Below are 21,941 nucleotides of genomic sequence, written 5' to 3' on the forward strand. Positions count from 1 at the left end.
AAAGGTAAGAGATGCCAGATAGGCTCCTTTCATTGTTGAAAGAAAGGCACGTTCCCTTTGATTTGTTTTTCTGTTTTGTCTGAAGTTGACTTGTGTAATATCCCATGTGCCACTCATTGGGACCCACCGCATATCTCTGAAATCTGTCAGGGGAAGGGGCCATCTAATCTGATCTTTTCACTTCTCAAGTTTTCAGACTTCACCCACCACAAGTTTTCCGCCGTCATGATAGCATCATATCTCTAATACGTCTGGACGATATTGCCCCGACAAAACCACCTAATGTGGGCACTTATGGTGGGGATATTTTACCCTTTAATAGTTTAGGCATTTGAGAATCACCTAATGTAGAAAGTTAACGAATTGGAGACCAGTAGTGGAGTAGTGTAAGACCTCAGATAAATGGTTCGTGCATAGAGGAAGGCACCCATAAAATTCACTATTTAAAATGTGACATGGGTGATGAGGTGGATGAAAGAGCAAAAATAAGTATTTATGGATAAGGTAGAAGCGGTTAGTTCTACTCAAAATGATGCATCGGCGAGAGTCTTCAGATTAGGTTTCCTTCGGGGTTGATGAGTCTCCGGGCAATGTAAGCTTTTGGGGCTAGTTTCCTTTCAAGGTTGATGAGCATTCGGACTGGTCTACCTAACCCTCTAAATATTTCAAAAAAAAAAAAAAAAAAAAAAGTACAGATGGAATAGATTTACATTTTAAAGTAATCTATATTTATTTATATTTTTTAAAATACAAATCTTAATAAAGATTAGGATTTGACATTTACAATAAATGAATCACGCTAAAATACATATCTCTACACTATATGATAGCCGGGTTTTCAGAAACCCTCCCCCAACTCTCGAGTAGTCAAATCAAAATCTCTCATTTTTCATTATTTAGCCATTCCTCCTTTATGAGTTTGAAATTATCAAACAACTTAAAAAGTAGGTTGTAGAAGAAAATACCCCTGCTTGAATCAAACCTACATGGACTGATCACCATTCAAGTATTAACAACAAGTTTCCACAAAGTGCTACTCTCTGTCGTGGGCAAATATTGCCAAGCCAATATTTCAGCCTGTGTTTTCAGTATTAAATTGAGATATCGACATAATTTCAGCCTATGTTTTTAGTACTAAATTGTCAATATCTCTCTTAAGTTCAAGTGTTGTAGGAAAGAGCGGGAAAGGAGAAAGGATGAGGAGAAAGATGGACACGCGTCAGCAAATGATTAAACATCAGTGACGAAGGAAAACTATAAAAGGTCCGAATCTGGAGAGAGTAGAGGATTATGTTCTTCTCCACAAAAACTTATAAACCAGAGAGAAATAGAGTGATTTTGTAACCTCTATTATTCATCAATAAAAACTTGCATTTGATTCATCTCGAATCCAAATCCATCAAGCAAATAGTACAAATCTTTAGAGGAACTATCTTGATAACTACATTGTCGCCGTCTGCTGATAGAGATTTAACTCACCTAAATAAGCGGGCTAATTAACTCCTATTATACTATTATTACTTACAAGCGCACAAGGTCTATTGTAGTAGGTGTGCGAGAACAAGGTCGAACCCACAGGTATTGATAACTAGAAATAATTGAAATCTAAAATACTACTTTACCTAATCCGAATATAATGATTGTTAATTTGAAATTTGTTTAACTACTAACTAATTTAATTATACTATGAAAACAATGACACTTGATTTAGTTATGAATGGTGGAATCACTAAGGCGATTGATTCCACCCTAGACCATTGTAGGTTATCTAATTAACTAATTTAAAGTTCTCTTTTATTGTACGAGTAGCATGAGGGAAAGGTAACCCTAGCTTGCTCGAATATGCGATCGTTAAGTCCTAAAATGCATCTATCTATGCGGTTGGTTAGAATTTCAGCATGCAAACGTATAAACCCCTAGCAAAAATTGTCTTTTTACAGCACAACTTCTCACAAGCTTATATAGGCATTAAAACCGATGCTTATATAAGAACAACATATTAATCCCACTATTAACTAGTCAAGTCATGACATAACATGCAAGATATAATCAATGAAGGTATACCACTAATATCAATATGAAAATAATCAAGTTTAATAATTTAGTTTAGAGAACAGTGAACAGTAAATCAAGAATTTTCTACGCAAGTCTAGGGCTTCATCTAAGCCCTAGCTTATTATTTAGCTACTCATAACCATGGTGATAGAAGCAAAACAGTAAGGAAAAGAAGCCATTGACAAAACCGTCATCTTGTACGGTGGCTTCTTCTCCATAATTTCTTCTTCTTCTTCTTCTCCAGTAGTTCTTCTCCAGAGTTCTGATTTTATGCGATGGTCCGAGAGAGAGAGAGAGCTCTCTACTTCCTTTGTTTATATAGAGATGAATTAGGGCGTACAAGCATTGGAACTGCTTTAGAAATCTTCTTTTCTGTGTTTGAATCCTTTTTGGAACTATCCAAATCGACTTCTAAATGGTGGATACAAGCTGCGAGCTATTCTGGAAACACTGTAATTCTGACAAATTTTGAAGAGGGCGCGGGTCGCGCTCACGAACAAGCTTATTGGAGCGCGGGCGCGTTTTGACCTTGAAACTTCTAGGGCATCTTCATCAGGTCCTAAGCATATTATTTCCAGACTTGTATCGAGCATTTTTCCTATGATAAAACCATGAGAATTTTACAATCCTTTTGAAACCTCAAGTCTCAGCCCTTTTCATCGCATTCGCATCGATTCCTGTAAAACCAATGAAACAGAATTAATCAAACGAACTTATACTAATTAACTAGATAATATAATATAAATATGGGCATAAATGTGTAGCATTTATGTGCTTATCAAATACCCCAAACTTACATTTTGTATGTCCTCGAGCAAACTAACTCTAAACTAATAACAAAATTAAAAATCCTAACTCACTTTCGTAGGAATCACGATTACACTTTGCATGTGTAACAAGCCTTTTAAGTCCCTAGGTTTACCCTAGTGGACGAGTTTAGCCTCGTGAGAGTTTTTAGAAAAGATACTCACAAACTTCATTTATACTATAAGAAATAACAGCAATGTTTCCTTAATTTATCTCAGGTGTCTATACACCTCACTAGCAAAGAATAAAGAATACTAATTTTAAAACCTAAGTTAATACATGCATAATAATCAAATCATCTAAAAATAAACATACATGCAATGAACTATATTATGAAATGCAATGGCTGGTCCGTTTATGAATCTTTTGGAATAGCATCCCTAAGTAGGTCCTCACAAATGTGTCAAGACAAAAATACTCTGATTTTTCCACTCAGGTTTGGCTCACTCTAGTGTGTTGTGGGCACACTTTTCCTCTCAATCTCAATGACATCCAAGGGAGCCGAGGTTGATTAAACACAACTACCACTTACTATCACACCTTAACCTATTCCTAATTGAGCTAGATGTCTTTATTTTTTTTTTATTGGTAAGCTTGTTTTAAATGAGATCAGTAACTCTTTGATGCTGGCGGGGTTCGAGCCTCAAACCTCTGGTATCACCACCCAAAGGTTTTACTGACTTTGCTAGAGGTCTTTATTAAGTGTTATGGATGGTTTAGGTGATGGTTTAAGAATGAAGAAAATGGAATTCAAAATAAACAAGTCTGAGAAAATAAGGTCTTCAAAATATGTTACTAGAGAAAGCCTTATTCTTACTTTGCTTCTACACTTTGTTTCCATCCTTAGCCCGTTTGTTTTGGCTTTTGACTCATTTGATTCTAGTTTTTGGAGTTATAACTTTTTATTTTATTTCTATTTATTTTTTCTTTTCTTTGGATGAAAACTTTATTTTATTTTTCTTATTTTTCTTTTGAAGCAACTAACAAATTCTTGGTTTTCCACAGTTCTTTCTCTTTTTTTTTTCTTCATTTCATCCTATTTCTCAGACTCATTCAAGATAGGTAGGCTGATTTTTTTTTTTTTTTTTTGTTTTATGATGGGTCAAGAATGTGTGGTTTATGAGAAGGCTAATGAAAGGCTCAGTAGGGCGACTAGCAAAATATTCTTTAGGTTGGAATTTCTGGCTATATCGATCCAAAGAGGGCCTAAATTCTCGCTTAATTAGGATATGATATGGTGATCAAACAAGTGGACGTGTGATTTCTCTACTCGGAATTAACTTTTCCCTTGTGTCATCACTCAAATATCAACTCATATGAGGCTTTTAGGCTAGATTCTCACAGGATATTTAAAATTAAGCACTCAGAAAAATACTGCCAAGTACAATCATGACAATACAAAACTTTTATAAAAAGATGCAATGACTATTACTTATATATTAATCTAAATTTCTAATAACTACTCTTAATTCTAATGCTAAATGAGACTTCTAGACTATTATCATCATAGAAATGGAAACAATACAACTATCCATAAGTGTATAGTATAAATAATAATTATTTTTTACTAAACAAAATATTTTGTTCCCACCCCCAAACTTATTTTAGACATTGTCCTCAATGTTAACATATATGCTCAAAAGAAAAGGATAACAACATGGACAAGTAAAGATAAAGGAAAAAGATGTTACCAATAGCTCCATGAACAAAAAATAAAACTCGAGTCACCTGTAGAAACTAGTACCTTACCAAAGATATAACTGTGATAATATATATAAGGAACCAAATTACTACAACGACTAAAATGTGTCACGTATCTCATTCCATAGAGTTAGTTACACGTCTCTAAAAAGGCGGAGAAAAGGTGCTAAAGTGGAATGCATGAGATATGTGCACAATAGACTCAACAAAAATAAAAACATGGGTTGCCTCCCATAAGCGTTACAGTTAACGTCTCTAGCAGATGAACACTTCGCACACCTAATCCTTGTATTATCGCTATATCTAGCTAAAGTAGACTCGGGGCTAAAATGAAATACATGGAAACAATGCGAAGTGACTCTAACAAAAGGAAATAAACAAAACCTAAAAAGAACATAACCAATAAAACATAAATTAATAAAGCATAATAAGCATAATGATAAGCACCCAAAGATGTAGTTTAAACTCCTTAATAGTATTATATTTAGATCAATGATGTTAATAATAAATAAGAGTTGATAAGGGTTACGTGTTTTTATATATTTCAGATCTTGAAGTTGTTTATGTGCTTAAAGATGTCATTTTGTGTGGAAAACGAGTTAAGATGATTGCTAGAAGAGTTATATATTTAAAGCCCAAGAATCAAGAAGAAAAAACCTTTTCAAGCCCAGTCAAAGCTGGGAAGTCAAAGTCAATTCGGGTAGAAAAAGAACAAAAAAGTCAACAGAACTTCAAATGGGCGTATCTTTGGACCCTAGCCTCGAAATTGGGCCTAATTTATGTCAAAACGACTGGCTCAGAATTAGATTTCCAATGGACCCGGCCTTGCCCCAATCAGAGCTATAAAAGTGGACGAAAAGAGCACTGAAGTAATTTCTAGCAGAATTGGCCCTTTTAAACTTAACCTAATGGACTTTGGGCTCACTTTAGAGGCCAAAAGTCTCCCTTTTTGGCCCATGCACGAAAATGTAACCCTAACCCTCTCCTATATAAAGAAGGTTAAGGCTAAGCTTATTCTCTCCTTCCTCCCCATAGTTTCTAATTAGTTTAATGTAGTTGTAGTTTAGTTTAGGGTTAAAATTATTAAGTTTAGTTTGTAGCCACCATTAGAAACCTTTCAATAAAAATTTGTTTATTCAATTCTTCTTTACTTTATAATGTCTTCTTATTATTGTTTTAGTTTAGAACATCCAATGAAACAAGGCTAAAACCTCAATTAGAGGGGGTTTATGAAACTATGTGAGGATGATTGATTAATTAATTAGAATGGTTATTGTTTAGAATAGAGTTCCAAGTTTGATTCTCATGGTTGTCTAGAGATAAAAACCATAAGAGTTGAACTAGAGTTTAGAGCCACCATCAAAGAGATTTGTGGTGGAGCTAAACTCTCATGCTAGTGGAACCTTGATCCGAGAGGACTTGGTGTTCACTAAGGATCAATAGGCAATTCGATAATCAACATAATGATCAATCGAATTGCGTGGTGGATTAACCTTCTCTAATATCTTTCTCTCATTTAATTCTACTATTTTGTATCTATTATTTACTGTTTTCATATCATTATTACTCTCTCATTAGTTAATAGTTTGACTAGTCTAGATTCGTTACAAGTACGTACAAGCAAGAGTGGAGAACACGATTACTCCTATTTATTACTTGATATTTGAGAGTATTATTATAACTTGATTAGAATGATTTTAGCATATTATAACTACTGTTTTCAAATTTAATTTATTTATCTTGTCAAATGGCGCCGCTTGCCATCTTGCTTTGTTACGTATTACGTGTTTAGATAGAAAAACTGTTTTCACTATTCAAAAACAAAAAAACTGTTCATATTTTTTTGATAGTTTTATGCTATTGCCTAAGTGCATACGAGTTGAGAAACCAACTCCTTGTACCTCCGTGACCTAACCCTAAAAAGTTCACCTTACTGTTTCTACTTGAGAGCGTGCACGCGCCCTCATTTTGCCCTTACATAGCGTGCCCGCGCATTACACCATAGGCGCGAACCGTGCCCAATTTGACCTATTATGAAGCGCGCCCTACGCTAGCTCCTTTAAATTTATGAAGAAAAAAAAAGTACAAATCACGACCCGCACCCAATTTAGCCTATTTTTTAGCGCGCGCGCCCTAAGTTAAGTAGAATAAATTTATTTTTTGTATATTAAGTGCAATATTATCTCATGAGTATAGTACAGTACTCGTATACTATCAATCACAAAATTTTAAAAATTATTTTTCTTCATTCTAAACGGTGTCAAACTGAAAGAATTTGGGGTTCTCTAATTAAGGATTGTGCATGCATGGACAACCTCCCTCAAATTCCTAAGTGACCTAGCCATTGGTTTGATACAAAAATACAAAAAAATAATTAATATTAAGTTTAGTTAGTAAGCCCACCCACTACCCGTTTCACAGGCTTGACATCCAGGCCCAACACGAAGCCCATAGTAAAAAGCCTTAACCTAATTCTTAAAACTTTAAAACTAATAAGGTTGATCTTTTTAAAGGAATTCACAATCCACACCGTGTAGCTGGACCAGTACTCGTATAATTGTTCAAGTAACATAGACATGCTTCAAGGTTGTTGAATGCGCTATTTATACGCGTAGCAAGGACGCTCCAGGTAACACCTTTTTACATCCTCGAATCTACTGTAAGAAGATTCTATTTCTAGTAATAATCAGGCTAATTTTTGCATGCTCATTAGGAATTGCCTATTAGACTTAAAACTCGCATGAGATTAAGATCTGGTACGCATAAACATGCTTTATTAGTTTATCATAGACGCAAAAATCAACGCTTATCTAGAAATTCATCAATCACCACACACACACCATCTACTCCCACCCCAACTACATCTGTAGCAATGGGTGAAGAAATAGCAGAGAGACCCCTCTCTGATTTTTATAAGGCTTTAAACGATGGACCTGAGTCCTATATAATTCTTACAGATACTATGGGACCCCAAAAATATATTTAATCTACTACCTGTATCAACACTTACGTATGATACAACAAGTTATGACTACATTCCATCATCCTAATATATCACCTAACAAATAAAGCTAAAGGTGTTTCCTTTCACCCTAGCTGACAAAGCAGAAGCTTGGCTAATAGTAGAAAAGCCATATTCTTTTTGGGAAAAACTAGTTGAATTATTTATGGAACAATTTTACCCACCACATAAAAGTGATGAGTTTCTATCATATATTCATTTCTTTCACCAAAAGCTTCAAGAATCCTTTTCTGAGGCTTGGAATCGTTTCACTGATCTTCTAGTAGAATGTCCCATCATAATCTTGGTAAAGACACACTAGTTCTTGCCTTCTTCATAAGCCTATCCCAACACCGTAAGGAGACGTTAGACATTATGAACGGAGGTAATTTCTTAAGTAAATGAGCCACAAATACTTATAACTTCTTAGATAATCAATCCAAGAAAAGTAACAACTGGAGAGGTAACGATTACTCCCGCTCCAATAATTCTTTTTCAACAGTTAATATCTACACCATAAAAGGTGTTTAGTAACGGCCATAACCGTTACTTATATTTTTACTAACGGTTATATCCGTTAGCTCTGGAGTGTTACAGTCACTTATGCAAATTTTAGTAACAGATATATCCGTTACTTAATTAATTTTAGTAACGGTTATATCCGTTAGTATATATATTGTAACAAATAGTCAACGGGTGATTGCCTCTTGGAATAGTTCATTTGTAACGAATATTAGCGTTAGTAAAATTTGGCGCACTTATTAGTAACAATTTTAGTAACGGTTATATCCGTTACTAAACCACAGTTCAATGATAAAAAAAAAAAATTGGGCCAAAATGTTCCCGGGCACAGTTTTCACCCTGTACATACAAAGATATCACATTCCACGAGTCAAGTGACAAATGAATAACTAGAAACACTTATCGAAGAAAAAAAAATGAATAACAAGAAACACCAACCGATTAAACATTAATAAAATAAAGCCAACAATCCAAATCCCAATTTACAAATCAAACATACATATAGATGTTCATACACAACAATGGAGAAATTAGTAGGAGCAAATCCACTAAAAAGCTTCCTCGTCCAGCTATAGAGTGAGACACAAATACAGTCATATCCAAAATTAAGGAGACAAGCAGTTGTGGCACATCATTCATTCTCTCTTGGGCACATTAACCTGCTACACATTATCTAAAGTTTAGAAGAAAATGAAAATAGAATGTATATAAACAAGAAGAAAAAAATATGACATGCAAATTAAGAACTTACGTGATAATTAATTAGTAAGAACTTACGGCTTTGCCTCCTACCCGTCAAATGGATTTCTTGTTATACCGCTATAATGTTTGCAAGAACCAAATATCTAGCACAAAGAGGAGACAAGAACATGGACACAAATAGAGGGAAGAAGATCAACCAATGACAATAACATTGTCTCCTAGAACGAAAGTAACAAATATACTAGAATGCCAAGACATAAGTAAAAGTGCAACAAATACTTGTAAGCATTTGGAAATGCAATAAAGCTTCACCCTTTAGTTGGCTCACACATACTTAGGAATGAAGTAAAACATTTAGATCCATATGACACATGTAATTCAATGCAAGTATAATCGTAAGCCACCTAATAAAGAAGCTTACCCAACATACCAGGAAGATAACAGGAGCAATCCAAATCCCATTTTATGAACCTACGACATTCTTAGTAACATAAAGGGTATACATATCCCTCGACTGACCACTAATTGCTCCAAATATCTCTTCATCTCCACTTTAGTTGTCATATGCAACCTAATCACAAATACAAAAAAGGCCTTTATTAATTACAAGGTAAATCAGGATATATATAACGAACAAAAATAGTTGGAAACTAAAGAGCTATTTTATAATTACTACACAAGTCATGTACTCTAAAGATTCCCAGCCATGACATAAAAATTCAAAGTCAGGATATAAACCCAACCCCAAAATAATTCCATGTCATGACAACGAAGTAACATAAAATAAATCTCAAGCCATATCTATGGGGGGAGGATTCTAGAAAGTCCCAATAGGATGTAAGGATGGGATTGTTTCAAGAGCCTCTGGGGCCTTAAACAATCTCCTAACCAACAAGCAACTTCACCAATCTCAAAATACTATTTGGGAGAAAAGGACTGAACATAAGAGATCTCATACTATTATCAGGTATTTGACACGCAGAACTAGTTTACTGTGTCCATTGTTTTGAACAATTTTTTTTTTTGGAGTAACATTCCAAATGGTATTTGTAGGCGCGCAGTCGCACACGCTATTAGAATTGCTCTTTGCAGCTCATTTACCAAGCCACTCTACAATTTCACTGACGGCAGAAATCACACTAAGTGGAGAATATATTCTTAAATGCTAAGGCGTGAGTCAAAGCATTTACCTAGTCAAAGCCCCTCAATGTATACTGGCATGAGCATGCATTCACTTTAGAATAGATAAAATTCTAAAATTCATATTTGAAAGAAAAGGATATATGTAAAAGAAAAAAGGGAAATAACCACAAGACAAATTTTTATGCTTTTTTCTTTTGTGGTCGGGGGTCCTACTTATCAAAAAACAAAGCTCTGGTGTTGAAGAAATAAGAGAAACAAGCTCAAGCTTACAGAGAGAAGCAAAAAAATTGAAAACAAAAGGGAAGAAACACACACCAAAACACGTTAAAATTTGCACACAATGAGATGGTAAAACAAAAGATGCCCAAAGGATACCTCCTCATTATCAGATTGACTAGTACTTTTCTGAACTCGTTTTTCAAGTTCAATCAGCTCATTCCTCAACATTTCAAAGCGGTGGATATCGTTTGATTCTGATTCGGAATCAGACACATTTCCCGCAATAGCTGGTTCTAAACAATCATCTTCCTGTCCAAAGCAAACACAGTTTCTGAATATTTACATTTGACAAGTCATGAAAAGTTCCTACAGCATATGAGAATAAATTAATAGATCAAATGTCCACTGAATCCATTAGATCGAAGTGAACTTTTATGAGTTTACAGGGAAGACACAAGGATCTCCAAGATAAAATGGATTGTCTTCTCCAATGAAACAAAACACTCGGATATTTCTTTTCTTTTTTCACTCGTTGAAAAGCAAACATCAAATCCCTAGTCATTAAGAAATTTACTTTTACTTTCATAGTTTCGGAAATGATAAGTGACAAAAAGGGATAATGACAGATATATCATACATTTTGATCCGATCTTGGTGATCTGGGCTTTATTTTGCCAGTGTTACGGTGTACCAAGATGCTCCACAAACCACTAGGCTTCCTGAAAAAACTTAAGTAAATCAAAGCATACCAATAGAGGCAACAAATAGTATGATAATGCCCTGAACAAGATTAAATACACATACGTGTCATAAACAGAACATGACAAATAAATGAAAGAAAAGTACAGGCATATGGAGGCCAGATCAAACCTATATGCAGGGATTCCATCAGTTGTGGTCCTACTACCCTTCATCATATTTGCACTCCTTCCACTTCTCTGTAACTGCTGTATTTGCTTGCTAAAAGAAAGCCCTGGGTAACCTTGATCATCTCCCTAATTGATTGAACCAAAGGAAAATTGCAAAGAATTATATGATCAATACATAGAAATGCATCAAGCATTATATATTAGAAATAAAATCAAATACAGCTGCACATATCACCACAATGAGTACTCAACAAGAAAACTTAGATTACTTAGACAACTACATACATCTCCCGCAGGGAATGAATGCATTTTACACCAAAAATGTGATTTTCTAACAGAATTTAGGAACCATAAACAAGGATCATCTTGCAATATCCCACATATCATTTCCAAAGGTAGCTGTCTGTATAGGAAGATCGACTTTTGAAACCTTCCGTGTTACTTTGTTGGAGGGAGATACGGAATATCTCAGTATATCCACTTTGTTAATATCATGCCTTACATCTCGGTATCTATACAATCCATTATATCAATGTCACTCCTACAATATTACTGTTGTTCTTTTTGGAGGTGGTGGTGTTGTTTTTGGTGACAACTACTACCTACTATTATCACTGCTGTGCTACACAGTATAAGTAAATGATATGCTATACTTGATGGGTTAGCCTATAGTATATATACATATACTGTACCAGATGTGCAGGTGCACATCTTCAAATACTCGAGTATTTAATTAGGCTTCGTGAAGCCAAAATTGCTCAAGTCCAATGCAATCCATGAATCCATTGGTTTATAACTAGAGAGACAACAAACAAAATACCTGCTGAAAAGACGCAGCCTTTGCTCTGAAAGAGGCCTCAAGAAACTCTGCTTCTTTCTTAAGTTTTCTTATCCTCTCAAGGTCCGAACAAGCAGCTTTTAGATGCTCCTTCCCAGAGTTGGAGCTGGACACATGCACCTCTTGAAGCAATTCTTCCAATCTTTTTAAAGCTTCGTCAACACTCTCCAATGCCTGGCACCAGATATTGAGTGACTTATATGCTCAAACCACATAACAAGCATTCAGAGTATAAAGCCCCAAGCCAACCATCTAATTACAAAGGTATACCCATCTGTGACATCTGTCGTGACAATACGAATAACCAGGTCCCAGTCAGGATGCCCATTAGGTAACCACTTGAAATCACAAAGGAGATTATTCTTAAAGATGCAACTACGGCGACCAGGAGTTTAGTCCCACAGATGTCATGTGCCGTTATTATTCACATGTGCCGTTAAGTAATGTAAAACGATCTATTTTTACTAAGATTGAGGCCTTTCGAGTAGAATTTCACATGACATCAAGTTACACCTTCCATATAGTTACTTTTTCATTTCCAGTATTTCATAGTCCTTAATCTGATCTTAAAGTTAAAGGGTGAACATATCCACCTCAAAAAATGAAAAGAAAAACTCCATGATAAAATAGACAAGAAGGAAAATGCATGCTAAGACTCCACATGCAATTCTAGATGCACTTAAGTACATAAATACATCCAATATATTAGTCGTTCGCTCCAGCAAAATCAAAATAATAGAAAGGAATTTCTAACAGGTAAGGAATACCAAAAGCTTTTTAAGTAATTTGATAACAAAGATTATACCTACCTTGTCAAAAGAATCAATCTCTCTCTCAGTTGATGAGCTTATTCCAGATCTAGTTGTTTCAACAGGATTTTCTAATATACTGGCACCCATTTCACTCCTGCAAGCACCGGTTGTCTATGATCAACAACCTTTAAACTAAAAAAAGAAAGAAAGAAAGAAAGAAAATGGCAATGAAATTGCAAAGATCTAAGATCATGGGAAAGTCAATTGATTTGTCTAAGACGCACCTGTATAAGGGATCCCTTTACAGACCAATTGTACAAGTTGCCAATCGGGGGAAAAAACATATGAACCTATGGTACAATTTACTGTATGTGATTCTGTGCCAACTATGAACTGTGATCAAATGTAAGGATTGGGGGGGGAGTACTCAGATGAAGAACAAGATCCAACTCTAGCTAGTAAATATGCTGCTAATCTCAAGGCTAGAAATTGTACAACTGCCACAGATAACACAACAATAGTTGAAATGGATACACGGAGTAAAAACGCAGTCTAATATTATAAATTTACACTTCTAATTTTAAAGACTATTTTCGGCCTCAGCTACTATACACTTCTAGTTAAAAGACGTAATGATATTGTAAATTGTAAATATTTATATTTCCAATGAAAAACATACTAACCAGGATATCCTTCCATAAAAGATCTATTGTTCCATAAGGAAAAATGGCCCATTCAGTGTGATGTACCTAAAAAGTGTGAGCCATAACTTTGGCAAAAATCTAGTATGAACCATTAAACTTTCATGTACTTTTTCTGCTCTTTTTCATTTTTGTATCATAGTGAGTTTGAGTTCTCAAGCAAACTCTTGATCAACTGATCATCACAGTTGCATTTCAACACATAAAAAAACTAGTCCTATTAAAAAATTTCTCCTAATGAAAAAAAAAAAAAAATCTACAACAGACAAGTACAAACTTAAACAAAAACAAACAAGTACAAACTGCACGCTACAAGATCAAACGAGTACTAATTAACTGAAATACTATGAAACTGATATTTCATTCTAAGCTCAGAGTTGGACAGATGATAAAAATAAGATCGATGAACATACATAAAGACAATAGATGTTAACAACATCAAAGTCACAAAAACAAGAATAAAACATTTTTCAATCTTTCATCTCTTATAAATCCAATCAACTAAACCAGCTACAACTCCTCACTTAATAATTCACCCCCAACAGAAACAAACCCTTAGCAAAACAAATAGATTTCATAAGAAAGATGCATCACCCAATATACTAATTAAATAAATAAAAAATAATAATGAAGAAACAAACCTGTTAAATTGAAGCTAGTTCTGGCCAATGATAACCTTAACTCAACGAAGTATAAAACATTAAAGAATAATAGAAACAACAGAATGCTTAGTTAATTGTTTTTAGAGAGAGAGAATTACAACGCGAAAACCCTAGAATTGCTATGAGAGAATTTGAGGGAAATAATTTGAATGAAATAGAGTACGATTCTGTAACGAGAGATCAGCCGTTCGCTCAGATAATTCCTTTAAAGATCGTTCTTTTTCTCCGGATCTTCCTAAATTTTTTTCTCTTTTCCTCTCAACTAAGGTGGTGGATTTCGAGATTTAAACTAATATAATCGAAAATCTCAAGTTAATTGGGAGAGAGAGAGAGAATGAAATGGGGTTAGTGGGAAAGAGAGAGAATGAGAAACCATTGTTTACCTTTTTGTCCGGGGAGCGAAAAGAATAAAAATGGTGGAGAGAGAAAAAAAGAGACGGAGAGAAGAACAGAGATCGTCGCGTGACCAAAAGCGCCGCTTCAATTTTTCTTTTTTCATTTTTTGTTTTTTGGATATATTTCTATTGTTTTGAAATATTACTCACGGTTATAAACGTTAGACAATGCCAAACTAACCGTGACCAGGTTATTTAATTTTAATTCTCGATATTTCTTAACGATTTCTTCCATAAGTAACAAATATAACCGTGACACACTATATAACGGATATATCCGTTACTAACTGAAATTTTGGTCTGTTAGAAAATAACTGTTCTGGTGTAGGCAACCAGTATGTTTGAGGTAAAACCTAACCATGAACTTAAAACTCTTATTGAATCCCTCACTAAAAAGGTCAATGCCCTCTCTGTGCATAAACAAGAAGATATACTCACTCCAGTCATGAACATCAACTCCCCTCCATGTAATGTATGTTTTAATCCCAACCATACCAATTCCTTTAGTCCCTTATTCTATGGTTCACTGCCACCCACTACAAGAAATAGGGTCTTTAGCGACAAAAATAAACGTCGCTGAATATTGTTTAGTGATGATATTTAGTAACGATTTTTGGAGTGTTTCCACATCGTAGCTAATGATATAGTTGGCAATTATATAGAGCTGCGCTTTTTTAACGTTACTAGATGTGGCACCTTCAGCGACGATGGTAATTGTCGCCATTGCCCTAATTTCGTCGCTAATTTATTTTCGCGTTTTCAATACAATAACGTTGCAAAAGGTGAATGTTTTGCGACGTTTGCCAAATCATCGATAATGAGGCCTTACTAAGCAACGTTTCTATCGTCGGTAAATGCCCAAAAAATTTGAAAAATTTAGTATTATTGGCGACATTTTGATCATCACTACAAGTCCAAAACTTTTGAAAATTTGGTGTTATTAGCAACGTTTTTATCGTCGTCAAAGGTCTAAAATATGTGAATTTTTAGTGTTTTTAGCGACATTGTTATCGTCGTCAAAAGTCTAAAATATTTGAATTTTGGGTGTTTGAACAAAATTTTTATCATCGTCAAAGCTCTAAAATATTTGAATTTTGAGTGTTTTAAACAACGCTCTAATCATCGCTAGAGGCAATAGATATGAGACTATTTTCATTACTAATATTGTCGTCAATTTTGCACCATTTGTACAATTTTCACCTGTCCCCCTCCCATCCAATTACCATTCAACAAATAAACCTAAAATAAAACAACTAGAACATCAATTATTTAATAATATGTAATAAACAACAAAATTTCAATAAATAAAAATGAGTCAATTCACTCAATTAGAAACAAAAGAGAGTTGTATCATCCCCTTTCATATTTTTTTTCTAAAGTCATCTTAATAAAAGTATTAACTTAAACAAACACAATTCTAAACATCCCTCAAGTAAGTTGTGAATGAAACCATCTTCACAAAAAAATAAAAAAATTGATCAATAGCATTTAGATTCATCGAAAGCCTCTTGCAATTCCTTGTCACTATTTCTTCACAAAAAATAATATAACTTCTCTTTTGAAGTAAGATTATCTGCACATTAAGATGTTATCCATAAGATCACCCAGAAAAAAATGTGAAACCAAAAATATAATAGTTTCGTCATGTCAAAATTAAAATCCAGTGAACACAACAACTAAGAAAGCAAGAATTCAACTAAGATAGGCCACCAGACATGATGCAACACCACTACCAAGAAACATATAAATACACTTACACCCATTTGCCAATGTTGGTATCCAATCGGCGCTCGGTTATAAGCCACATCCGTGAGCCTCACACGACTCATCCTACAACCATCCGTAAATATAGCCCTCCCCACATAGTCATCCACTTTATCTTTCAGCTGCCTACTCACTGATCTACTACTAGCCCACTCGCCTTCTCGCTAGTCGGCACAAGACCATGAAGGCAAGCAGTTGATCATCATCTCGAACAAGAAAAATAGGATACAGATCATAATCTGCAGAAACCATGCACAATCATGAGATTACTCCATAATTTCATAAAGCACTGTAAATGGGTAAAACAGTAAAATGAAAGGGTGGAGCGAAGATGGAGTAAAGAGGAACTAAGAAATATGGAAGAATATCTCAGTAGTGCTAAAATGTCCCTACATTTACTGAGCCTAAAAACTTCACTAGAAGTGAGCCAAAGGATTACATAAAACTTACTGGTACAAAAACTAGTGATTCAATGACATGCACAAAGATCAACTGGAAAGTTAGAAGTCGATGTCGAGCATGGTGTTCCAGTTGCACTGCACTAGTTGTTAACAAAAATAGTTATTTACATCTATAAAGAAAAGAAATGGCCAATTGATATCACAAGTAACTCTTAATAATCGAGATATAATGTTGCAGAGATCACCTAATAACTAGTTAAGATGGACATGGCTTATCAATCCTCATAACTGATGGTACATAGCCTTAATTGGTTCATTACCCAGACTTGTTTTATAGTAAGGTCATTACTCTAACAGTCTAGCATGCGACTTATAAGGCAACCCAAGAGGTCATACCAGGTGAACACAAGTTACAACATACTTCTATAAAAGAGAATAATATCAAACTAACCTGTGAACTTGAGCATGCGAGTCTGTGTCTCTCTCAGTGTAAACGAAACTGACATGGTTGTTGTGAAGAAAACAAACAGCAACATAATAAGCACACCACACTTGGTCACTAGATAATCTGCAAGGATAAGGGAATAAAACCTATCAAATCAGAATCTCCGGTCAGACATCTCCAGAGAGAGCAAGAAACTCTCTTACTAAGCACATGTATCAGAAAGTTATATTCTATTTTGTGTGAAAACAAACTACTTTCTTAAGCAAAAGCCAAAGAGAATTTCCCAAACAAAGTATTCATGAAAGAACACATTCCAGCTGAAGCATGTTTAAGAATTTCTACATTCATCAATGAGTATTTTGGGGTTTCAGTTCAATACACAGTTGTTAATATAAACAACTGTATTTAGAGAAAGGTGTCAACGTCCTTTAAGCAGTCTAAGCTATCGGAGGTCAATAACAATAGTAGAGACTTCCAATTCTAGTCATTTCTAATCATAATGTTCACATATTTATCATATATTTTCATGTATATATCTGAATAATTTTTCAGTATAACACACATCCAAATTCTATACACAATGAACTAGGATACATCTGATTAATTTCCTAACATGCTGTATTATCAAGCTGGCAAAACTTCAGATAGTGTCAAACCTGCTGTTGAATCATGTGCGTAACTAAGATCGTAGAACTCCTTTGTTTGATAATTATAAAGGTAGCCTGCATGAGGAAAACCAATGGCATTATAAGAAACATCTCGACCAGAGGAACATCACCAAAACATATGAACAACATCACCAAAACATATGAACAACAACACCATCAGAAGGAAATAAAACTATATATATACCTGAAACAAACCAAAACAGGATGAGACTAACCAAATGGAAACCAAATTCTATTCCAGAAAAAAAAAAAAAAAAAAAAAAAAAAAAAAAAAAAAAAAAAAACATTAATAACAGTAACGCATAAATTGCAAAGACACACCCAAACCAAACTTTAGCACCACAAATTAGCTGAAAGAATAAAAAAGGTAAATAAGCTACTAGAATTCTTGAATTGGGTGAATAAACCCAAATTCAAAGATAAAGCTAGAGTATATCAAACATAAACTTAACTGCCATTAGTATTTGGATCACATAGTAAAAGATGACGAAGAGAACCTGAAACCAGTGGCAGCAACAACATTTTAAAAACCCTAGTTGGTCAATAAGATTATTAAATAGCGACAACAATTAATTCAAATAACTAGCCCACTGGAAATAGTTAGAAGCTTACAGATTATTGAGATTCGTACATGAGCTTAGGTTATCCGGGATAGGACCCTGGAGATTGTTGTTAGCAACATTCCTGCATGCACGTAAAAGGCACAACAAACCAACTTACAAAACTTTGGAAAAACTGAAATTAATGAAAACTAAAGCTGGTACTAAAATACATTTAGTCAGAAGACACTTACAGTTCAAACAGATTTGTAAGCTTCCCAAGGCAGGTGGAATATGTCCACCTCGATTATCATTTAGCTCCCTGGGGATGTAAAACTTTAGTAGCTCAAAAAATAGTAAAATAATGCTATTTTTCTTCCCAAAAGGTCTAAGAATAACAACGATCATCCATAATTCAGCACAGTATAACTTCATGCCCCTTGCATGCATTCAACAACTATTCATGAGGTTGAACATATTTCCTAGTGACCACCTATTAGGCAAAATTAACTTTCCAATGAAAGTTAATGCAATTGGACAATTCTGATGTCGAATCATCCAAAAGACCATATTTTGAGAAATTTGATCAAATAGAATATTGCCAGTCAATAGAATCAGGAGCCTGGGTAATCAGCAGGTTTAGTCAATTAATAGCACTATGCCTTTTTGAGTTTGTCCCCATGGAAAACAAGAATAAGGAAGCATGAGAGCTTACTTCACCATAATCTCAACAATACCATCAATCAATAAGAAAATTTATCAAAGAGTAGAGAAGAAGCTTCCTTACAGATAGTGGAGATTTGACATGTTCCCCAGCTCAGGAGGAATTGATCTTGTAAGCTTGTTACCATGCAAATACCTAGAATTGACGAAAAATAATGGTTCCTTAAGATATATTTATGGAGGTTCTTTAAGAACAAAAGCAATGAAACTCTTGAAAGTGTCAACACATATGCTTTCTATTTGACCAAAGCAAAAATTCTACAACCAGCCACAGCAAAAGCACTTACAATTTTTCAGTATAAGTTAAATTGCCGAGTATAGGAGGAATTGGTCCACTTAACAAGTTGTAGCTGAGATCACTATATAGAAACAAAAGAGGAGAGACAAAAGTCAAATAATCTACCAGAGCTATTGGTGGATGGCAGGATGATACTCAAGGATGACATTATACAAGTATGGTGACTGCACACTCGTGAGGAAAAATTAAGGACTCCTTAATATTTCATATCAAAAATTTATAGCAAAAGTAAATTAAGAACGCTTACAGTATAACAAGTGCCTACATGAGACCAATCACGGATGGAATATTCCCAGTAAACTGATTTCCTTGCAGAGATCTTTCATGTAATAAGGGGGGAAAAGATGATGAATAAGTTAAATCATTATTATCAGACATTGAGAAATTACATTACACTACCAAAGACAACAAACTAAAATAAAATACAGTAGCATTCACTCACAATGTAGCCACTTGCAGAAATCCAATGTTGAAAGGAATTTTTCCCGTCAGCTGGTTGTAGGACATGTCCTTACAAATGAAAGAAAGAACTTAGACTCCTCCAACTTTTCAAGAGTAGAAGACACAACAGAACTCAGTTAAGACAAAATACGTATAATACCTGAAAGGCGGTACAATTCCCAATGTTTTGAGGGATGCTGTCAGTAAGACTATTATTTCTCACATCACTACAATTGACTAAACACAAACATACCATTAAGGAACCCGTCCAAAACAAGACAAAGATGTAGATCATTGGAAATATTAATGAGAAGAGGCTGAAAACGTACAAGTACCACAACCCTGTTAACTGGCACATATCATGCGAGAGAGTCCCAGTTAAATTGTTTTCTCGGAGACCTCTGGAGTTAACACAAAAAACCAATTGCCTACCCTAACTTAAGCAAAACGGATTAGAAAAAATAATGATAACATCAACAATAACAATAGTAATAAACAAGAAAAACGATTCACTTCAGACAAAAATTTCACTACACTCACAGATATTAAAGAACTTCATTCCAATAAATGAGTCTAGGTATGTCACCACTCAGCATGTTATGCGCCAGATCTCTGAAACAAGCAAGAGAGGAGAGACGGTGGTGGTTTGTTTCCTTATCTTTTAGGTCTTTTTCTTTATTTTATTTTTCCTGTTTTTATGCGGCCGGGTATACTATTTTTCCCTTTTCTTTTTTGATTCAAATTATTTCGCTATACTGCCAAAACAGAAGCAGGCGCGAGAACCAAAACCCAGGCGGCAAGATCTAATTTTTTTTGCAATGGGGTGGGAAAGTTTTAACGATGAAATTTTGGTACCATAAGCCATAAGATTCACGATGTTGTGTAAAAACCACACCAATGACCACGTTTTTAAATGTCGCCTTATGTCAAAAGATTTTTCCAACGCTTATTACGTTGCCTAAAACTAACTCTCAATTTTATTATTTTACAGAATTTGGATTATGACTTTTGGCGACATTAAAAACATTGCCAAATATTGGTTTTAAACACCGTGACAAAAATTTACTTGTGACGCATGTAAACGTTGCCAAAGGGAATCATTACCTACAATTTTTCTGCGTCGCTAAAACTTTTGTCGCTAAAGAACCAGTTTATTGTAGGGACCACAACCTGTAGATAATTACGCTTTCACCAACCCTAACATACAATGGATGCAAAACACTAATTATAATTAACAACAACAACCTACACCTCCAGGTATTAATTATCAAAATGTTAGGCCCACTACAAACTTCCACCAATTTAACCAACATTTAGGACATGGTGATTTAGGTGACTAGAACAGAAGTTTAGTGCCCGTGACCCAGAATGATCAACATCAAGACATGACCATGCACCAAGCCTTAGTTCTAGTCACTCCACCAGTTAAACCATCTACAGAGGACGTAGTAGTGACCTTGCTGGAAAAACAAAATCAAATTATGGAACAAAACTCCAACTTGATGAAAGATCAGCATGATTAAAATACTAACATGCTACAACAAACGATACAAATGATGCAGTCTTTATGCCAAAAGGTTACTGACATGTCTCCTAACCAAAATAATAACCAACAAAGCATGTTTCCAGGTCAAGCAGTGCCTAATCCTAAGTCAACACACATTGCATTTGAAGTAAACAATATTCAATGCCATGGTAATATAAACCAAGGGGAACTACAGGCCGTCACTACCCTTCGTCATGGGAAAGTAGTTGATAACAAAGTAACTATGCCTAAAGATTGCCCACAAATGGAAGGTGAAAATGAAACCATACCAAATACTGTCATAGAAACTGAAGACCTTACAATTGTAGAAGTTCCAGTCCAACCATAACCAAAAGGGAAAACCTTACAAGACCCAATAATAGAAATTGATGATCCTACACCAGTAGAGGTTCCAATATGGAAACCTAGTTGGAAAGCAGCAAAAGATAAAGACAAGGTTAATAATATATTTGACACTTATGCTAAGTATAGAGAAAAACCACCATTTCCCCAGAGACTAGTTGTGTCTAAAAAGGACGAGAATTTTGATGAGATTAGGGAAGTGTTTAAAAATCTGACTATAAACCAACCTTTTCTAGATACTATAAAAAGTCTACCTGGACACGCTAAGTTTCTAAAAGAGTTGTGCACCACGAAGAGGAGAACCAACATACCTAAAGATGCCTTCTTAACTGAACAATATCCCTCTTTATCTGAATATAACGGAATTGTTAAGTACAAGGACCTTGGTCATCCTACTGTACAATGCA

The 21,941-nt window shown here is 34.8% G+C and overlaps 1 protein-coding gene across 25 annotated transcripts; it reads right to left on the bottom strand.

Moving 5' to 3' along the window:
• Window positions 1-8,507: 8,507 nt before the first annotated feature.
• On the bottom strand, window positions 8,508-20,647 carry LOC147510138 (uncharacterized). Of its 25 annotated transcripts, none has more exons than XM_086602195.1 (22): window positions 19,976-20,647; window positions 19,807-19,883; window positions 19,648-19,715; window positions 19,453-19,524; window positions 19,195-19,266; window positions 18,972-19,043; window positions 18,439-18,506; window positions 18,258-18,329; window positions 18,098-18,142; window positions 17,830-17,877; window positions 17,634-17,699; window positions 16,984-17,100; window positions 16,582-16,667; window positions 16,125-16,370; window positions 12,667-12,763; window positions 11,840-12,031; window positions 11,021-11,145; window positions 10,788-10,869; window positions 10,307-10,459; window positions 9,210-9,359; window positions 8,838-8,931; window positions 8,508-8,745 (listed from the first exon to the last, which is right to left on the bottom strand). In XM_086602195.1, the coding sequence occupies exons 14-20, from the start codon at window positions 16,172-16,174 to the stop codon at window positions 9,342-9,344; spliced, it is 717 nt and encodes a 238-aa protein (XP_086458321.1). In that variant the 5' UTR covers window positions 16,175-16,370; window positions 16,582-16,667; window positions 16,984-17,100; window positions 17,634-17,699; window positions 17,830-17,877; window positions 18,098-18,142; window positions 18,258-18,329; window positions 18,439-18,506; window positions 18,972-19,043; window positions 19,195-19,266; window positions 19,453-19,524; window positions 19,648-19,715; window positions 19,807-19,883; window positions 19,976-20,647; the 3' UTR covers window positions 8,508-8,745; window positions 8,838-8,931; window positions 9,210-9,341. The 25 variants fall into 25 exon arrangements, with proteins under 25 accessions (XP_086458321.1, XP_086458322.1, XP_086458328.1 ...); XM_086602196.1 differs by lacking the exon at window positions 17,830-17,877 and adding an exon at window positions 17,931-17,995; XM_086602202.1 differs by lacking the exon at window positions 17,830-17,877 and having other exon boundaries at window positions 19,807-19,873; window positions 19,976-20,047; window positions 20,187-20,547.
• Window positions 20,648-21,941: the final 1,294 nt, after the last annotated feature.

Source organism: Coptis chinensis, chromosome 3, assembly GCF_015680905.1.
Source record: "Coptis chinensis isolate HL-2020 chromosome 3, ASM1568090v1, whole genome shotgun sequence".
NCBI classification, from domain to species: domain Eukaryota; kingdom Viridiplantae; phylum Streptophyta; class Magnoliopsida; order Ranunculales; family Ranunculaceae; genus Coptis; species Coptis chinensis.